Raw genomic sequence first — 18,859 nt, forward strand, 5'->3', positions numbered from 1 at the left:
CTTGATATTGGTGCTAAGAGCATCACCTGAATCAAGGTAAAATTTGTGGGTGGAAGTTTCTGTCTCATCCAGTCCCACAGCCTTTCAAGTCCCTAAGAAACACACAAGAGGCTTTTATTAATTATAAACTGTTTGGCCTATTGGCTAGCTCAGGCTCATTATTAACTAACTCTTACAACTAAATGAACCCATAATTCTTTATGTTATGTTTAGCCACATGGTTTGGTACCTTTTCAAGTGAGACATTCTCATCTTGCTTCCTCTGTGTCTGACTGGTGACTGCATCTCTTCCTTTCCTCTTCCCAGAATTCCCAGAATTTGGTTGCCCTGAGTATACTTCCTTCCTGACTACTGGACAATCAGTATCTCATTAGACCAATACAAGAGACAAATCATTACAATGTACAAGAGCATTATCCCACAGCAGTTCTCCCTGCTCTCCTACTATAGTATTTGTGACAGGAGGTGGCCTGGCACAGGCAGGTTTCCTGCTGGAAAGTGACAGTGACACTTGAGCAAGCTGCACTTCCTCAGCAAAGCAGTGTGTTCAGGCATGTCACACCCCTAACTGCTCTCCGTCTGACTGGAAAGCGGCAGGCATCCTCTGAAGTAGAAGTCAGCATCCACAGCAGCTTCCTTGTAGAGAGACAGCCCTGCTATCATCGACAGTGGTCTCTTTGTGGGATTAAACAATCTGGCATCTCTTTCATCCTTGGGCCTCCTGTGAGCCATGCTCTAAGGGCTGAGTCTGTGACGTCTGAGGTCTGTGTCCGTGAGTTTGGATCCCTGGACTGCACGATTAAACTGAGTAGCTCCTAGACTAGCCTACTTCCCCCTTAGGGGGCTCAGAACAGTGTCCAAAGTAGCTTAAGTTTCAGACCCCTTTGTTATAGAATCAACTCACAGTCAGTGAACATAGAGATGCAATTGTCACAAACACAGAGATTTATCATGGAATAGGACAAAGGTGCATGTCTGAGAGGGGAGTCCCTTTTTCCAGGAAAGGCTGTTAGGGGTCTGTTGTCACAGCTTCTTTAACCCCAGCTGTCTCCTCTTTAGAAACATTTCCTCTGGCACTTGGCTAGCTACAGAAAGGTTTGGAGGGGTGCTCCCCCAGTGTCACACCTTAAGTCCGTGTCTCTGGGTGTCAGTCTGCTGTTGGATGGACTAGTCCCTAACCTGTGTCCCCAGCTTCTCACCTGCTGCTCACTGAGGCTCTCATAGAATCCCTGTCTCTGCTGGTCCCATCCTGGACGTGAATGATGGTAAATTCACAGCGTGGGGTGAGAACTGAGGAAGCTCTTCTCTCAGGGACATTTAGAGTGAGGTGGCTGTCTATGGTGAAGCCTAGATGCTGGAGAGAAAACAAAGAGATGCAGGCTCTGTCCCTGGAGATCAGGATTTCCTTTAGGATAAGATGTTAGTTGTCGCATGGGACATCCGAGGGTTGATTCCTCAGAGGTCCTCATTAGGGATGTGCTCAGTGCTCACTGTTTGCATCCTGTCTGCCTCTGCCAAGGAAATAAGAGGGGGAAACTCAGTTCCTGCATAAGAACCTATCCCACTGTTTTGTATTTTTATTAATGTAACCATTTAAAAGGACAAATTCTCCCTGTGAACACTTCACATGTTTTATGGAGTTTATTGCCATTATCACTCAATTAAAATCCTCACTCCTTTTAACCATGATCATTCTTCTAGTGTGTGCAGAAGGCATCTATTCACTTACAGTCTGACTCCAGTACAACAGATGCTTACAGTATAAACAGCAAAGTCACAAATGACTGGAGATAACTTTCAATATACTATGCTTTTTATTGTGAGCATAGCTTTTCATGGCAGAGCCATCTGTCCAGTCCAACTTAAGTTCAGTTACATTGAACCCGATAGAAAATGGGAAGAAACCTCGAATGCTTGTCACAGTAGCTGCTCCCTAAATATAGCACCATGAGCACAGACACTGAGATGGCCAATTAATCAATGGGACCTTCTGAAACCGAGAGGCTTCTCTAAGGCAAAGGACATGATAAAACGAGACAAAATGCCAACCTGCAGTTGGGAAAAGATCTTTACCAACCCCACACCTCACAGAGGGCTGATCACCAAAATATACAAGTTCAAGAAACCATCAGAATACCAAATAATCCAATTAAAAACTGGGTTACAGATCTAAACAGAAAATTCTCAACAGAGGAATCTCAAATGGCCAAAAGGCACTTAAAGAATTACTCAACATCCTTCACCATCAGGGAAATGCAAACCAAAACAACTCTGAGATATCATCATATACTGTCAGAATGGCTAAAATCAAAAACACTAATGGCAGCCTCTGATGGAGAGAATGTGAAGTAAGGGGATCACTCCTCCATGGCTGGTGGGAAAACAAACTTATTCAGCCACTTTGTAAATTGGCATGTGGTTTCTCAGAATATTGGGAATCAATCTACCTCAAGACCCAGCACAGCACTCTTGGGCATATACCCAACCCATGCACCACCCTCATACCATAAGGACATTTGCTCAACTGTGTTTATTCATAGAAGCATTATTTGTAATAGCCAGAACTAGAAACAACCTAGATGCTCCTAAACCAAAGACTGAATAAAGAAAATGTGGTACATTTACACAATAGGGTACTACTCAGTGGTATAAAACAATGACATCTTGAAATTTGCATGCAAATGGATGGAACTAGAAAAAATCATCCTGAATGAGTTAACCCAGACCCAAAAAGATGAGCACAGTATGTACTCACTCATAAGTGGATACTAGCTATAAAGCAAAGAATAATGCGCCTATAGTCCATGACCCCAGAGAAGCTAAGTAACAAGGACAAGCCTAAGGGAGACATATATAGATCCCCTGGGAAGGCAAATAGACAAGATCTCCTGAAAAAATTCTGAGGTGGGGGTGGGGAGGAGAAAATATTTTCCCATCATGGGGATAGTGGGGGAATTTGGGGGTATTTCTGTTGCCTCTGACTAGGCCCCAGGTGTCGAAAATCTTGATAATCTCTCCTGGAAAAATTGTTAATGCTTACCTTTTGCTCCTCAGAATTTTTCTGTATTCTTAAAATCTAGTATCGACCTTCAAACTAATAGTACCTCAAAGCATGGCTATTTACTGTTGTTTGAAGTTCCCTACCTATACATATCTGTATAACATCGAAAATACCACAGGGAAAACAAATGATATTGAATAAAAATTTCAACATATTCGGTAGTGATATGAATGAATATCTATACAGAGCAACAGGCGCGCGCGCGCGCACACACACACACACACACACACACACAGGAATTATCATTGTTCATGATTGTTTACCCTATGGCTAAAGAGCCTGAATGCTTTGGTTGTAAGACACAGGTAAACCAGTCTTGAGTTGTTCAGGAGTCTCTTACCCTGCTGGTCAGATTTACAGTGCTTGAAGTTACTACACAGCTTTCTGGTAGAGAAAAAGTCATCAGTGATCTTGCTATGCTCTGGATCCTACATGCTACAGTACACATTTCACAGGTGAGGTCTGACCACTGGCATAATTTTGGCAAGACCATTTATAGGGGTAACCAACTGCTCTCTTGGTTGGATATGAAGCTTATTCCATAGGAAATGGTTAATTTCTCATACTGTTAGAATATTCAAGCCCATGGTTAGAGACATTATACCTTTTCTAGGTAAGGAGTCACTGGCAGTTGCTGGCTGCTGAGGAAGGGAGAGTCACGTTTCTTTGGTGGGTAGTGATTGGTAGGTTACACATCTCTCTGTGGATGATCCTACACCCATGCACTTATGGGCAGCACTAATTAGTCTCACTGTTTTTTAAGGGAAAAGAACGAGGAATGAAATTGGGAAACAGATGTGTTGAGAGAGCAGGAATCATATAATGGATGTAGGGTTGTTATGGCAAGTATACATTATGTACTTGTATAAAATTTCAAATACTAGAAAAGATAAGAAATTTATTAATTTTTACAAACAATATTACCCAGACCTTTAGTGCATGCAACATGTTTAAATTAGTAAGAAAATAAAGTACATTGCCAGTTATTTTCCAAGTTTCACATAATTTTGAGACAAGATGTCGTTATGAAACACTGTTTAGACTGGCCTCGTGCTCATAGAAATCAACTTGCCTCCTGCTGCAGGAGGCTGCTTGTTTGTTCCCAGTTGCTCAGCCCTGAAATAATCACACAGAAACGGTATTAATTAAATCGCTGCTTGGCCTATTAGCTCTAGCTTCTTATTAGCTAACTCTTACATATTAATTTAACCCATTTCTATTGACCTGTGCCACATAGCTGAGGCTTACTGGGTGAAGATCCTGTCTGGTATCTGGCATCTGTCTCCTGCTGGGCTACATGACTTCTCTTTAACTCTACCTACTCTCTGTACATATCTGTTAAGCCATTGACTGAAAGCAGCTTCTTATCATTAACCAATAAAAGCAACACATATTCAGAAGGAGTTCCCACACCATTTCTCCTTTTCTGTTTAAATAAAAAGGAAGGCTTTAACTTTAACATATAGATTACATATAAGAAAACAGCTATTAAGCAAGGATTACAGCTACAATATTTATATCCACCTTACATTTTATCATAACTAAAAAGGCTATAATTATAACTATCTATTCTTCAACTCCATCAAAGACCCTGGAAGGATATAATATTACCTAAGTAAACAGGTAATTACATGCATTGTAAGTAACTTCCAAAACTCTAGAATCAACAGACACATCTTGCTGCCTGGACAGTCACCCTAAGTTCTTTTGTAACATTGGATAGAAGCCATGTAGCCACACCAGAGACAAATGCCAGATGGACCCTTGCTGGTAAGCCACAGCCACGTGGTAATACACAGATTAATATTAATATTAATAATTTCTAGCCAATAAGAAGCTAGAGCTAATAGGCCAAGCTGTGATTTAATTAGTACAGTTTCTATGTGGTTATTTTGGGGCTGAGCAGCCAGGAACAAACAAGCAGTCTCCTACAACAACCTCCTGTATACTGGGACTAAAGATATGTATTACCATGCCTGCCTCAATTTATCTTTAACCAATAAAAAAATTAAACTGTGAACACATATCATGTACTACATGATATTATGAGACATGCACACATTGTTTACTATTTAAACCAGATATGCACATCAAGTGTAATGGACCCTTAATAATTACTGAGATATTTAAAGATATGCCTAGAAAAAAAGGTGAAGTATGAGTTTATTCTGCTTTTTATTTTTATTATACACAGAATAGAAGCACATACTCTCACTTGAATTTCCATCATTGCAAAAAGAAAGGAAGTAAGAAAGAAGAAAGAAAAAACAAAGGCTCCTCCTTAACAAGCAATGACATCTGTCAGAGCATCCACAAAAGCTGATGTTTACAAAGAGGAAGAGTGGAAATGGTCCTATACCTAGTGAACATTAGATAAGCCCATTAATGTCAGAGTTGTGTTTGACATTATTTGATTTAAACATTTTGTAAACCTCAAGCAAACCATCCTAATAATCTGTGAGTCACCACGTGAAATTACTCTCTATAGTTCTTGGTCTGATATGATGTAAAATCTCAGGGTTCAAGTCCATTAAGTACTTCCCTTTAGAATTTGTATCTAAACAGCTATTTTATGAACTAGAGACAGAGAAGAGAAACTCTAAACAGTGTGAATCTTATCCTATCCAACACCTTGTGAAGTGAATGTTCAGAGAGTTATTTAAAAGATTGTTCATTGCCATACTCTTAATCCAAAGATACATGTTTTTACTGTCCAGGTTTTCCAGAAGTATTATGTTCATAGCAGAAATCTTCTAAGTATGAGGAAGAATTAAGTTTGGAAGGATAATATTGGAACTATCTTGAATGTACAATGTGATGGCAACAAGTATGTCCCAGGACTCTCCTCAAAGCCCCAGTTACTTCTTTATTTCTCAGACTGTGGATGAGGGGCTCACAGCTGGGGTGACAATTGTGTAGAAAACAGAGAAGATATTGTCTTGCTTGGGATTGTGGTAGGAACACGCATGACTGTAAGAATCCCATAGTACATACACTCTACAGTCATATGTGAAGAGCAGGTAACAAGGGCTTTTTCCTCCCTCATTTGAGGGTATGTGGAACACAGTGACCAAAATTCATGCATAAGAGAAAAAGATAACAGTAGGAGGGAGAATTTACATGAGCACACCCACCAAATAAATCACAGGTTTATAGGTAGAGTTGTCTGTGCAAGGCACTTCCAACAAGGGAGGAGCTTACAGAATGGATTTGCAGAGAGAATACTGCATAGTGGTGATGGTGAATCCTAGGAGTATCTGGATTTCAGAACCCATGGTGTGACTACCATCAGCCAGCAGACTATTGACCTCATTAAGACTGTATAGTGGAGAGGATGACAAATGGCCACATACCCACCGTAGGCCTTGAAGGGCAGGAGGAGATCCTCTGCACCACCAATTGCCACTCATAGAAACATCTTGAAGGGTACAACCTCCAAAGGAGATAGTGTTGTCTTTAAACAGAGAAACCATGGTAGCCTTGGAGGTGATGGCTGATGTCCGGAGGAGCTCCACGAGAGAGAGTTGTCGAAGCAGGACATACGGGCACATGGAGCTGGGCAGCCACTGTGATGACCAGGAGCATCAGTCCATTGCTGGTAGAGCCAATGTGTACGGGGCCGTGATTGCAGCACAGAGCTGTTCAGGAGAGCCACTGTCATCCAGGGTCCCCACCAAGATGAAGCCACTTCCCAAGGTGGAGATCCAGAATTCCATTATTCTAGGTTTCCTAGAAAAAAAATGGCTTTGTGAAAATGTGTTAATATGGAAATAGTTGTAAAATCAGAACCTCTTACGATGCCGACATGTCTCCGAATAGATGGCCGCTTTCATTCTTTGTTTTTAAGTTTCTAGATTTAAATGGCACTCGATTAAATTTCTAAAGGCTTGTATTGATATCAATGACTGCAAAATGGTACTCAACTTTAGAACATAACACAGAGACTTTATCAGTGCTAACTGATTATCTAATGACGTTTAAACCTAAACTAGTGAGACTGGGAAGACAGTGGAAGCCAAAGCAACAGCGAATCTAATACTATAATTTAAGGACTTAGGGTCTGATTTGCAACATACGTATTGCCATAACATACACAGGGGCTTCACAGTTCACTAACTAAGAGACAAATGCCTTACTCTGATGGTGAGAAGCCTAGCTGCCTGACCACCCGAGCCTCCCTTGGGCTTCTTGAATGTAGAGTATATTCAGCACAAATGGGAAAGGCAGGTGTGGTTTTCTCTAGCAGTGGTTATTTTGTTTGTTTATTAAATTGTCGATGTTCAAGAGGGATCCATCAAGTATCAGATGTCAGAGATGTTCTCCTTTCCCTCACCTAAAGATGTGCCCTAGAGTAGGCTATGGGGACATCCAGGCATCTTACTGTCTTTGGCCAGTTTCCTATGGAGCATGGCAATGGCTTTCCTGTTGTCACTAATACAGAGAATTAGTAGAAACAGCTTCCATTTGACAGGTTGCATGGGTGATGCTTTCTGTGTGTGGATGAAAATGTCATCAGTCAACTTCCTGTTTCTGCTGCCATGCCATGCCTTCCTTGCCATTAAGGGCTCTCCCTCTGCAACTGTGAGACAACACAAACTGTTTCTTCTCTAAGTTCCCTTGGCCTTGAGGATTTATTACAGCATCAGAAGAGTAAGATCTCATCTCTGAGCACAGGGAGATTCAGGTTTCTTTTCTCATTTCCTGTGCAGTCTAGGATGGGAAGGTTATGTCTTAAGGACGTTGTCGGGGCTGATGGGGGCTCTCAAGTCAACCTAATAATTCAAATGATCCCTTCTCTACTGTGCCTGCTCCTGCTCTTGCCTTCGTTGTAGTCACCGGACACAGAGATTGTTATTATAATTATCATCTGCCAGCATTTTCAGAAACAATTGGGATGTCATTTCCTAGATGGGGGACAGAGAATAAAAAGACCCCATCTGCATGCCATATGTGATGAGAAACTGTCCTTCTCAGACCTCTGTCACCTCACCTGGGGTCATTTGGGATCCCTAACAATGATGTTGTAAACTACCATTTGTCCCAAGCATAATTTAGAAGTGTGTTGTTTGGTTTGTAATATTTGGGATTACATTCTAGACATGCTATTGGTATTTCTTCTTGATTGACATTTGCTTTGGTCAAAATTAATAACACGTGAGCTGTGTTGTGTGTAGTATGTGTTTGTATACCGTCACAGCTAATGTTACTTACTGTCATTCGTTTATCCGTGAGCCTGGTGGCCAGTTTAGTGCTGCCAGCTGTTCACCTGTTTATTTTGAGGACTCCACATTAAAATCTTATCTTGCCCCCCTTTGAAGTTGCATATGACCCAAACACGCCATAATCATGAGTGAAGTTGTCAAGAGAAATAAAGATTTAAACGAAAAGAGACAGAACTCTTTATTAACTGGATCAAATTGGTCCAAATGATAGAAACTAATTTAATGTTGTCACCTGCTCACGGTTCAGTTTTGTTTTAGGACTTTGTCAATTAAATTTGAAGTTAATTGTAACTTTTAATGTTGTCTCTCTGAGAATCTGCCTGCTCTCTCCGTTCCTTAACTCCCTGCCTACTCTAACAATTCCTGCCCTTCAGAGGAAAAGGAAACCTCCCAGGAGAGCAACTGCAGCAGTTCCTTTACCGTTGCTGTGATAAACACATGACCACACAGCTGACAGGAGAGAGAGTTTATTTTGACCGATGATTCCAGAGGGATAAGAGTCCATCATAGCAAGGAACCATGACAGCTGCAGGATGGGGAAGCTGAGAACTCATCTTCAAAGACAAGCATGGTGCAGAGAGTGAACAAGAAGTGTCATATACCCCAAGTGGCATACTGCCTCCAGCAAGGCCATACCTCCTAAATCCCACAAATAGTTCCATCATCTGGGGACCAAGAGTTAAAATATGAGAGCCTACAAGAGATGCTTTTATTCAGACTAAACAGTAACCATCTGTGCTAGGACTCTGATTCCAACATCATCTTAATAAGGCCGTTATATGTTATAGTGACAAACACAGGATGATACCAGAGTAAAGGAGACTGTGGGGAGACTGGAGTCTGTTCCAAGGATCACCAGGAACACTCTGGGTTCACGGGAGGCCAGGAGGAGAGTTTAGTGGCCCTAGGGAAATCCTGTGCCAAATCACTATTGGTCTTTTCTACACGAAGAAAGAATAGTTTGCCTATCCTGTGTTTCTATAAGAGTTGGGTGACAGGACTCATTTGACACCTGAGGAGGACAAATGGCACCTGTATGGAGGAGAGAGACATATAAGGAGAGACAGAATGGTGAGATTCCCCAGGATGGAGATCGCTACAGTCAGAGGCAGCGCAGAGTCTGGAAGGAGCGGATGGTGAGGACAGAAAGGACACAGGAGCCAGTAGAGTGCAAGAAGAAAAGAAGTGAGGACCCAGAGGCCATGGGGGAGAGCTACTGAAGAGTGACCACTGCCCCATCCAGGAGATGAGAGGCAGAACTATCTGGATGAGAGGGAAGATCACGACAACGGACACTGTGCACTCCTGACCTTTACTATCGACTAGACAAGGGCTGAAACTCTGGGTACTGTGGCCCATGTTCCAGAATAAGCTTAGATTTCAACTTCAAAATCCTAAGGTCCAATTATAATCCTGACATTAATTCAAGTCCACATGTCATAGGCATGGCTGCAACTGTAAACACTTCAGGTTTGTAAGGAAATCTCTGCTTCCTGCAGCCCATGATACACATTTAATGGGTGATCACAGCCACTATCCAAGGCTCCTTGGCACTGTCTAGGCATCCCTCAGAGTCATGATGAGGTACAAAACCCTGAAAAGTTAGGTAGGATGAGATGGCTGGAGGAAGTGTTCTGAACTGTAGCATGTAGGAGAGGGACCTCAGTCTGGGACAAAGGGGAAACACCTCGGGTCCCACACACTATTAGAGTGGAGTACTGTATAACCAACAAGCTCTAATTGTCCTAGCTATGGTGAGTTAAAGTTCCCGTGGGTCATTTACCAGGATAACCATAGCTCTGCCCATATGGTTATCTTAAAATACCCTGATCATTGTGACAGCCAGGATCTCAGGAATAATAAAACACACCTCAAGTCAGAATGCATCCAAATGTTCTCAATTTCTCTTTTCTCTGAAATGAGCATCTAAGAATCACCCCCTTTGAAGAGATAAAGTTCAGTGTGTGACAGAGAGCATTAGTCAGCATCCCAATCATAAGCATGATTACAAACATCTGTCACTAATCCCTGACATGGTCATGCTGAGCACTGGACCAGTTTGGATCTCAATAAGAAGAAAAAAAATGCATGGCATCTAGGAATTCTCTCAGCTCTAGAAATTTCAAATTCTAGGACCTGAGAATTATCTTCCTTAGGGCTCCTTTGATGTCACGGTTCCTCAGGCTGTAGATGAAGGGGTTGGCCATGGGGGTCACCACTGTGAAGATGACAGAGGCCACTGCATCCTGTAGTGAGTAGGAGGAAGAAGGGTGCAAATAAATCCCTAGGATCGCCCCATAGAAAAGACAGACCACAGTCAGGTGGGAACCACAAGTGGACATGGCTTTCCTTATCCCCTGGGCAGAGGGCATCTTTAAGACCTTAGAGCAGATGTAGGCATAGGAAACAGCAATACATACAAAAGGTGTCATAAACATCATTCCACCCTCAGAAAAGTATGTCACATGATTGATAAAGGTATCAGTACAAGAGAGTTTCATGACAAGGTAGGGGTCACAGTAGAAGTGGGGCACTGCATTGTGGGAACAGAAGGTGAGTCGAATCATGAGGAGAATATGCAAGAGAGCATGCAGGTTTGTGATGACCCATGATATCGCCACCAGGAGGACACAGACTCTGGGCCTCATCATCAGGGTGTAGTGGAGTGGGTGACAAATGGCCACATAGCGGTCATAGGCCATCACACTCAGGAGAAAATTGTCCAAGGTGACGAATGTGAACAAGAAGTAGATCTGCATCATACACTCTGTGTAAGAGATGGACTTGCTTCCCACCATGTGGTTCACCAGTGCCGTGGGGACGGTGACTGAGGAAAAGCAGATGTCAACACTGGAGAGGTTGGCCAAGAAGAAGTACATGGGTGTGTGGAGACGAGGGTCACAGCTGATGGCCAGGATGATGAGGAGGTTCCCAGAGATGGTGACCATGTACATCCCCAAGAACAGCCCAAAGACAAGCTCTTCTTGTTCTGACTCTTCAGAGAGTCCCAGGAGGAGGAATTCTGTGACTGTCGTGTGATTGTCACCACCCATGTCTCCGGAGAAGAAAGTGAGACCTGTATAGAGAAGTCATTTACCAACACTTGGAGAAAACATTGATGAAGTTGGAAAATTTTACTTATTAGTTGAGAATTAACTGTTAGTAAATTCCCTTACAATGTATTTTTATAGGAAAGAGTCATCTGTTTTGAAAGGACTGAATTCTAATGGGTATGAGTTTATTAATTCTGTTGTTTGCTTAGTACCGTATATACATGCATTTTACACAATAGTTAACTCAGTCTAGGAATTGGCTACAACATTTCACTGTACACGTGAAGAAACTGAGAAATGGGCAGCTAGATACTATATCAAAAAACGCTGATCAATACCAGTGAGAATTCAAAACAAACTAATAGTCTTTTTTTCTCTTTGTTACACATATACACGTATGATCATACATACACAAAACAACCATAGTTAGGTGCATGAACACAGACAACACATACATATATACACAGACACACATAGATATCTTGTAGCAGAGACATGCCCACAATTTTTCTTACAGTTTCTTTTGTCTTACATGGAATTTCTGGACTTAAATAATCCTCTTGCCTTAACATCCAGCCAGTTGGGACCATAGGCAGGCACCAAGTCCCCAGACATTTTGATGCTATACTCACTATCCTTCATTACATTTTAATCAAATGGAAAGTCACTACTAGTTGTCATGTATGATAAACCCTGTGGTTCTGCTGTGGCTTTTCTGTTTCAGCACAATTGGGAAGACCAACAGGCTTGACAGACCTGCCTAGCGGTTGGGCCTTTGCCATCTATCTGCTACTAAGATGTTTTCACCACAGCTCACTCCTGAGCAGCCTCTCAGACTCCTGTGTGCAGTGCTCCCCTCCTTTCTGCACTCTGAAGAGAGGGGCATACAGACTCTAAGTGCATTGTTTATCTGTTGGAGATAAAATGTTTTACAGGTGGATAAAATGCAGATTCACGTGCATCTCAAAGACAATCCCCAGGCTCAGACATCTCCATGGTCAGGAGGTCAGGAAAACATCTGGACTGCAATGCCCATGGAGGGATGTAAGGCAATTACAGCTGAGGAGGGAGGAGAGTCACCCTGGGGTGATCAGAGGCCTGGCTGGGGAAGGGGAGGAGAGGAGACAGTGTCAGGAGAAATGGCCTGGCTGCTGGGACAGCACATGACATGGAAATTGATGGCGTTGGTTACAGGATGCTCCTGTGGTCCAGACAGCGAGCTGACTGCGGCTGTGAGAGTGGAGTTAGCACAGCGCTGAGATGGGAGTCCAAGGTCACTTCCGGAGCGTTGCCATGGGTGTAGACCAGCGTAACAACAGCAGCAGCAAAGAGCTAGAATGAGGGCTGGGGAGATGGCTCAGTAGGTAAAATATGTGCCATGTAAGTGTGAAGACCTGAGTTCAAATCCCCAGAACCTGCCTTAAACTCCACACCATAGAGCATGTCTGCTATCCCAATATAGCTGTTATGGTGAAGGGAGAAACAGAACTCGGTATGGGTGCTGTGACACATGTGTCCTACACTCCTAAACATACATGGACACACACACATATACATACCAAAATTAAATTCATAAAGCTAGGATATGCTTCCAATGTGTCAAAGGTTATTGAACTATGAAAACAGAAAGATGCGAGACAGAATAATGGATAGTTCATAAGGACCAGCAAAAGAGTCTTTTGCCTGTAGATGATAATTTTCCTGAAGGAAGGTAGTTTTCCACCAAAGAAATAGAAAAAGAGGCTGAATGGGATGGAAAGGCAACTTGCTCCAGCAGGGAAAGACCACAGCTAAGGTTCATTCCTAAGAGCATTAAGCTGCAGTTATTCCATATTTTCCCACACTGTGCATTGAGAGATGGTGGACATTGGAATGGTCAGATGCTGGGAATAATACTAACATATCATGGGTTAAGCCACAGCTGTACAGCTTCCACAGGACCCCAGTGCATCATGTTAGGTCATGAACAGATGCCCCTTTCCTTGATTGGCTTTCAACTCCAGCTTTTGGATTTAATTCCACTTCCCCTTAAGGTTCATTATGGAGACAGAATGCGCTGCCATAACTGCAAAAAGAGAGCCTTCAGGCTATATGTATGCATGCATGTATGTATGTATTGAGGGATATATGTGTGTATATCACGTGTACTTATATATGGTGTATATCTATATGTGTGTATGTATTTATATACATAAATGTGTGTCTGTTACGCTAGTTTCTGTGAGTCAGAGGACTGTCAGGTGTGTCTCATATACTACATGTGCAGAAATGTCGGCATCACTGGTGGTTCGAGACCGTGAACCTTAAAGACTTCTTTGTCTCTGGACTCAAGTGAAGTCAACACTCCATTGCCCGGTTTCAGTAGTATCCAAGTGGTCATAGGCTGAGACACGATCATTATACAAGCACAGACTCCAGGGGATAGGCACAGAACAAATAGGAGGACCAGGATAAAATAATCATGTTCTCTGTCTCTGTTTCTCTGTCTCTGTCTCCCTTTGTGTGTCTCTCCCTGTCCCTCTCTGCATCTCTGCCTCTCCCTGTCTCTGTCTCTCTTGTTTGTGTCACAGTGCCTCTGTCTCTGTGTCTGTCTGTCTGTCTGTCTGTCTGTCTGTCTGTTCTCCCTCTCACTCTTTCTGTCTTTCTGTCTCTCCTGACCAGGCTTTGTAACAGCCTGCAGTACTGCTTCTAATCCTCCAAACTCCATTCTGTTCTTCTGCTCCCTCTATCCACGTAGCAGGTCCCCTGTGTCCCTAGAGCAGAGAACCTCACGTAGGAACAAGGCATGGACATGGAGGAGTGAGACACTTTTCCTCCTTTGAACTTGGTCAGATGCGGAGGGATTGGATGGAGTTCTTTCTCTTCATACCATCCCATGTGCTCAAGTCTATGGGAGTCTGTTTGTTGTAGGGGTGCCCTCTTCTGATTCCCCATCCTCCTTACCTGGAAGCTCTTGGCTGCTATCAATGCCTTCAGGAAAGTTCTGTGTCTGCTGGTGCCATAGTTGAAACTGGGTTTTGAGAAATCCACACTGGAAGCACAGAAGGGAAGGGCTCTTTGCCCTAGAATAGAACAGAGAACATCTAGAATGAGGCATGTGGCTCTCTCTGTCAAGCTTAATGGCTGGGAGTGAATAAATTGATGCTCCATCCCTGGAGGTGGTGCTGCCGTGAAGATGGAGCCAAGTGTGTGCTCCCCTAGGGTGGATTTCTCAGAGGTTCTAATTAGAGACACAGATGAAGTGTTCACAGTCTGTATTCTGTCTGGGCACTGAAAATTAAGATCCTAGAAAATCAGTTATTATACAAGTGCTCACTTCTAGGACTCTATCCTTGGTTAATCATTTATATTTAATCATATCTGATAACATGGTGCTTACAAATATACATATATAATATATAATATCACAGTATATAAATATTATGTATTATATAGCAATGCAATATAAAATTTTATCATGTTACAGTAGAGGTCAAGAGCAACATGAACTTGATACCAGAATCTAGCAAACACGTTACTAGAAATCAGACCACACACCAATTAATGTCTTCATCATTGGTAAGACCTAAAAGTGAAATTGGAGCCCATTATCCAGTATGAATCAATTACCAAACCCAATTGCCATGACTTTTATAACAATCATATGAATTACATAGAAAAGCACTTGACAAATTCCAAAAATATTAAGTACCATAAAAATTCCTATAAATCCAAAATGAAATGGCTCCTCAATTTGATTAAAGGTTTTTGCACAAAAATATTTCATTATAGTCAGTAAGGAGCCCAATATTAATCTTCATCTGTCACATATTTCAACTGTACTTTCTCCAAATGACTTTGCTGTTCTTCTCAGTCCTCTGTTCATTTAACTGTTACACTAAGCTCATGCATTTTTAGGAAGAAATTTTAAGGTATTTGGTTTGGCAACAGTAAACCCATTCACAGTTTAAAAAACAATATATTTCCTACTGACACTGAGTCTTCTGTACTTTCAACCATTGTTCTTTCTAATTTGTTGACTCATCTTTTTTTTTCTTTCAACTTATAGAAAAAAACAAAATGACTTGTAAGGCCAACATGGTTGCTCAGTAGGTAAAGACACTTGTCACCAAGTCTGAGTTTGATCCCAGAACATACACAGAGGGAACTGACTCCTGAAAGTTGTCCTCTGGCCTTCACATGTACACAATGGAACATATACAAATACATAAATGCACATGTGCACACACACATACACACAAACACACACAGAGACACATACACACATACAGAGAGAGAAAGAGAGAGATGTAATGTCAGGGACCATTGTCCTAAAGATGATAGCAGGGACCATTGTCCTAAGAATGTTTGCAGAGAGCCCCACATCCTAACTATCTTGAGAACTGTTTGTTAACGGAACCTGCCCCACATTCCAACTATCTTGAAAACTGTTTGTTAATGGAATCACAAAAAGAATGTTTCCGCTTGCACAAGGAACACCAGGTTTGCTAGCTGGTGACCTTTGCTACCCCCCTACCCCCCACCCCAAGCCGAGTTCCTCATTCAAGGGCTATATAAGCTGTAACCATCACCCTAATAAAGGAGACCTTGACAATAGAACCTTGCTTGGTCTCGTTTCTCTCTCCAGCCCATGTCTTGCAGGTAGCGCCTCTTCAGGAACCCTGAATAGCTGACCTGCAAGCGGGGTTACAATGTAATTCTTTAAAAATGTCTTGTAGGAAGTGACATAAAGACATTGCATATTTTTTATTATTTCTCTTTCTTTTCTCCTTTTGTGGCAGGGTCTCACCACATAGAGCATGATGTTCTTGAAATCCCATCCTTTTGTCTCAGGCTTCCAAGAGCTGGAGTTAAAGATCTCACTCTGTACAGAGGGGAACAGTAAAGGAACTACAAGCCTTACCACTTTATGGTGTGGCTAAAGGGAGGGAAGGTTTCTATTGTTGATCTGAGAAAGAACAAACAGAGGATCTGGAAGAGGTCAGAGCAGACAGAGAAAGGAGACTGAATGTGGCCAGGGCTACCTGTGACAGAGAACAAGGAGCACAGAGAGAAGACCAGAGCAGCAAGAGTGAGGATGTGAGGAGAGCTGAGTTGTTAGGAGGAAGAGCAGCTGGGGGAGGGGAGTCCCAGCTGGAGGGAGTTTAGGGTAGAGAAGAAGGTGAGAGGGTAGGATGCCAGCAAGGACATGTGTGACAGGTCCTTGTGATACTGAGGAAGCCTGGAAGGCAACATGCTCTTTGACTATGCTAATGGGACCCTTTAGGAGGCACAGTCTTCTGAAGGAAGTACATAAGAGGAGGTGGGCATTGAGAATTTATAGTCTCACCCCACTTCCTTTTCTCTTTTTACTGCTTCCTGTGTGTGGATGAAAATGTGATCAGTCAGCTTCCTGTTCCTGCTGCCATGCCATGCCTTCCTTGCCATTAAGGGCTCTCCCTCTGCAACTGTGAGACAACACGAACTGTTTCTTCTCTAAGTTCCCTTGGCCTTGAGGATTTATTACAGCATCAGAAGAGTAAGGTCAGATCTCATCTCTGAGCACAGGGAGATTCAGGTTTCTTTTCTCATTTCCTGTGCAGTCTAGCATGGGAAGGTTATATCTTAAAGATGTTGTCGGGGCTGGTGGAGGCTCTCAAGTCAACCTAATAATTCAAATGATCCCTTCTCTACTGTGCCTGTTCCTGCTCTTGCCTTCGTTGTAGTCACTGGACACAGAGATTTTTATAGTAAGTGTGGTTCTGTCAGCATTTTCAGAAACAATGGTGGGGGACTGAGAATAAAACGGCCCCATATGCATGTCATATGTGAGGAGAAACTGTCCTTCTCAGACCAATGTCAGCTTTTTGGGGGATCATTTGGGATCCCTGGAAATGCTACTGTAAACTACCATTTGTCCCATGCATAATTTGGGAGAGTGTTGTTTGGTTTGTAATGTTTAGGATTACATTCTAGACATGCTATTGGTATTTCTTCATTATTAACTTTAGTTTTGGTCAAAAGTAATAATATGTGAGCTGCATGGTGTGTGGTGGTTGTGTGTGTGTGTGTGTATCTGTGTGTGTCTGTATCTGTGTGTGTGTTGTGTATTGCATACACATAAGTGTATTTGGGTGTGTATTTACATGTGCACATGTGGAAGCCAGAAGAGGATGTCTGCTGCCTTCCTCTGTCGATCTCCAGTTTATTGCATTGAGACAAGGTCAAACATTCACACTTACAAAATAAAAATAATTTTTGTTTTCTGTTTTTGAAACAGTTATGTAGCCATAACTGGCCTGGTATTCACAGAGATCCTGTTAACTCTGTCTTTGAGTGCAGGGATTAAAGGCATCTTCCACCAGAGCCAGACAAATAAATCTTTAAAACTAGTTTGTCAAGACAAGCCTCTCACTATCATGGCCCAGAACAGTATGTTTCTAGGTCTATGGACCACAAACACTCAAGGGTGGAGGCTGATAAACCAAAGGGGGCTGCTCCTTCCCTAGTCACCATTACTATTTGAGTTTACCGAAGGACCCCTCAGCCACCTGTTTGGGACACCCAAATGGAAATGTATAATGTCTTTTTCTAAGGCTCAAAGAGCCTTAACATGGATATATTCCACTGACAAAAGAAAGACCAGTGGGAAAGAAACACATGGGAGCACTCAAAACTATCTGATTCTTAGGTTTAATTGCCTAAAATTCAAGGAGAACTTACCCAAAGAGACAAGAAGGAAGGCCAAAGAAACCTAAATGGGAAGAAAGAGTTCAGGGAAATAGTAAACTTACAAGTAGGCAGAGCAGGTGACAGGGACCAGACCAAAGAACCAGGACCAGTGAGATTGCTCTCTGGTTCAAGGTGCCTGCTACCAAGCCTGAGGAATCCAACTGAACCCCCTGTGACAGTGTGAGAGGTGATGGTCCTCACTTGATAATAAGAGTCCTGGAGGGCCCTGAGAGGTGGCTGAGTGGTTAAGAGCACCAGCAGTTCTAACAGAGGATCCCAGTATGGTTCTCAGCACCCACATGCACTCAATTGTTTCTGACTCCAGTCTCAGTGGGTCTGATGTTTTTCGGGCCTCCGTGAACATCGTGCATGGATGATGCACAGACATACAGGCAAAATACCATCTAATATAAAATGAACAAAAAAATTAAAAGAGCACTAGAGACTCAGAACAATAAAATAAACTATTATGAACTGGGAAAGAAGGCATCAACCCTGAGAAAATGAGGCAAGAATCTGGTTCTTATGTTCCTGACTGTGTTTCCCTGTCCTCCTGAATATCTCATTGGCTGAGATTTTCAGGGAGGTACAATCTTAGCACAGTCCCTACCAAACTCCCCATTCTCCTGGGGCTTGAGATGCACCCCTCCCTTTCCAGAAAGGAGAACTTAGTCACAAAGTCAACTGCAAATTTTCTTCACCCCTAGGATAAACTCGAAAGCACTCTGCAAGCAGGCACCAACTGATGGCTAGGGAAGATGGGAGCCCAGTGCCTCCTGCTGGGCGGAATTCCCTGATGAGCTCCATACTGA

At 42.6% G+C, this 18,859-nt stretch overlaps 1 protein-coding gene across 1 annotated transcript; it reads right to left on the bottom strand.

Moving 5' to 3' along the window:
• Window positions 1-10,412: 10,412 nt before the first annotated feature.
• Window positions 10,413-11,336, bottom strand: LOC119813116 (olfactory receptor 1361-like). Its single transcript, XM_038328248.1, has one exon. It carries the CDS (start codon window positions 11,334-11,336, stop codon window positions 10,413-10,415), a length of 924 nt encoding a protein of 307 aa, XP_038184176.1.
• Window positions 11,337-18,859: the final 7,523 nt, after the last annotated feature.

The sequence above is a fragment of the Arvicola amphibius genome, chromosome 4 (assembly GCF_903992535.2).
Source record: "Arvicola amphibius chromosome 4, mArvAmp1.2, whole genome shotgun sequence".
Taxonomy (NCBI): domain Eukaryota; kingdom Metazoa; phylum Chordata; class Mammalia; order Rodentia; family Cricetidae; genus Arvicola; species Arvicola amphibius.

Bases quoted from the DNA above. Each gene is read 5' to 3' on its own strand.
- LOC119813116 (XM_038328248.1), bottom strand. From the start codon at position 11,336: ATGGGTGGTGACAATCACACGACAGTCACAGAATTCCTCCTCCTGGGA.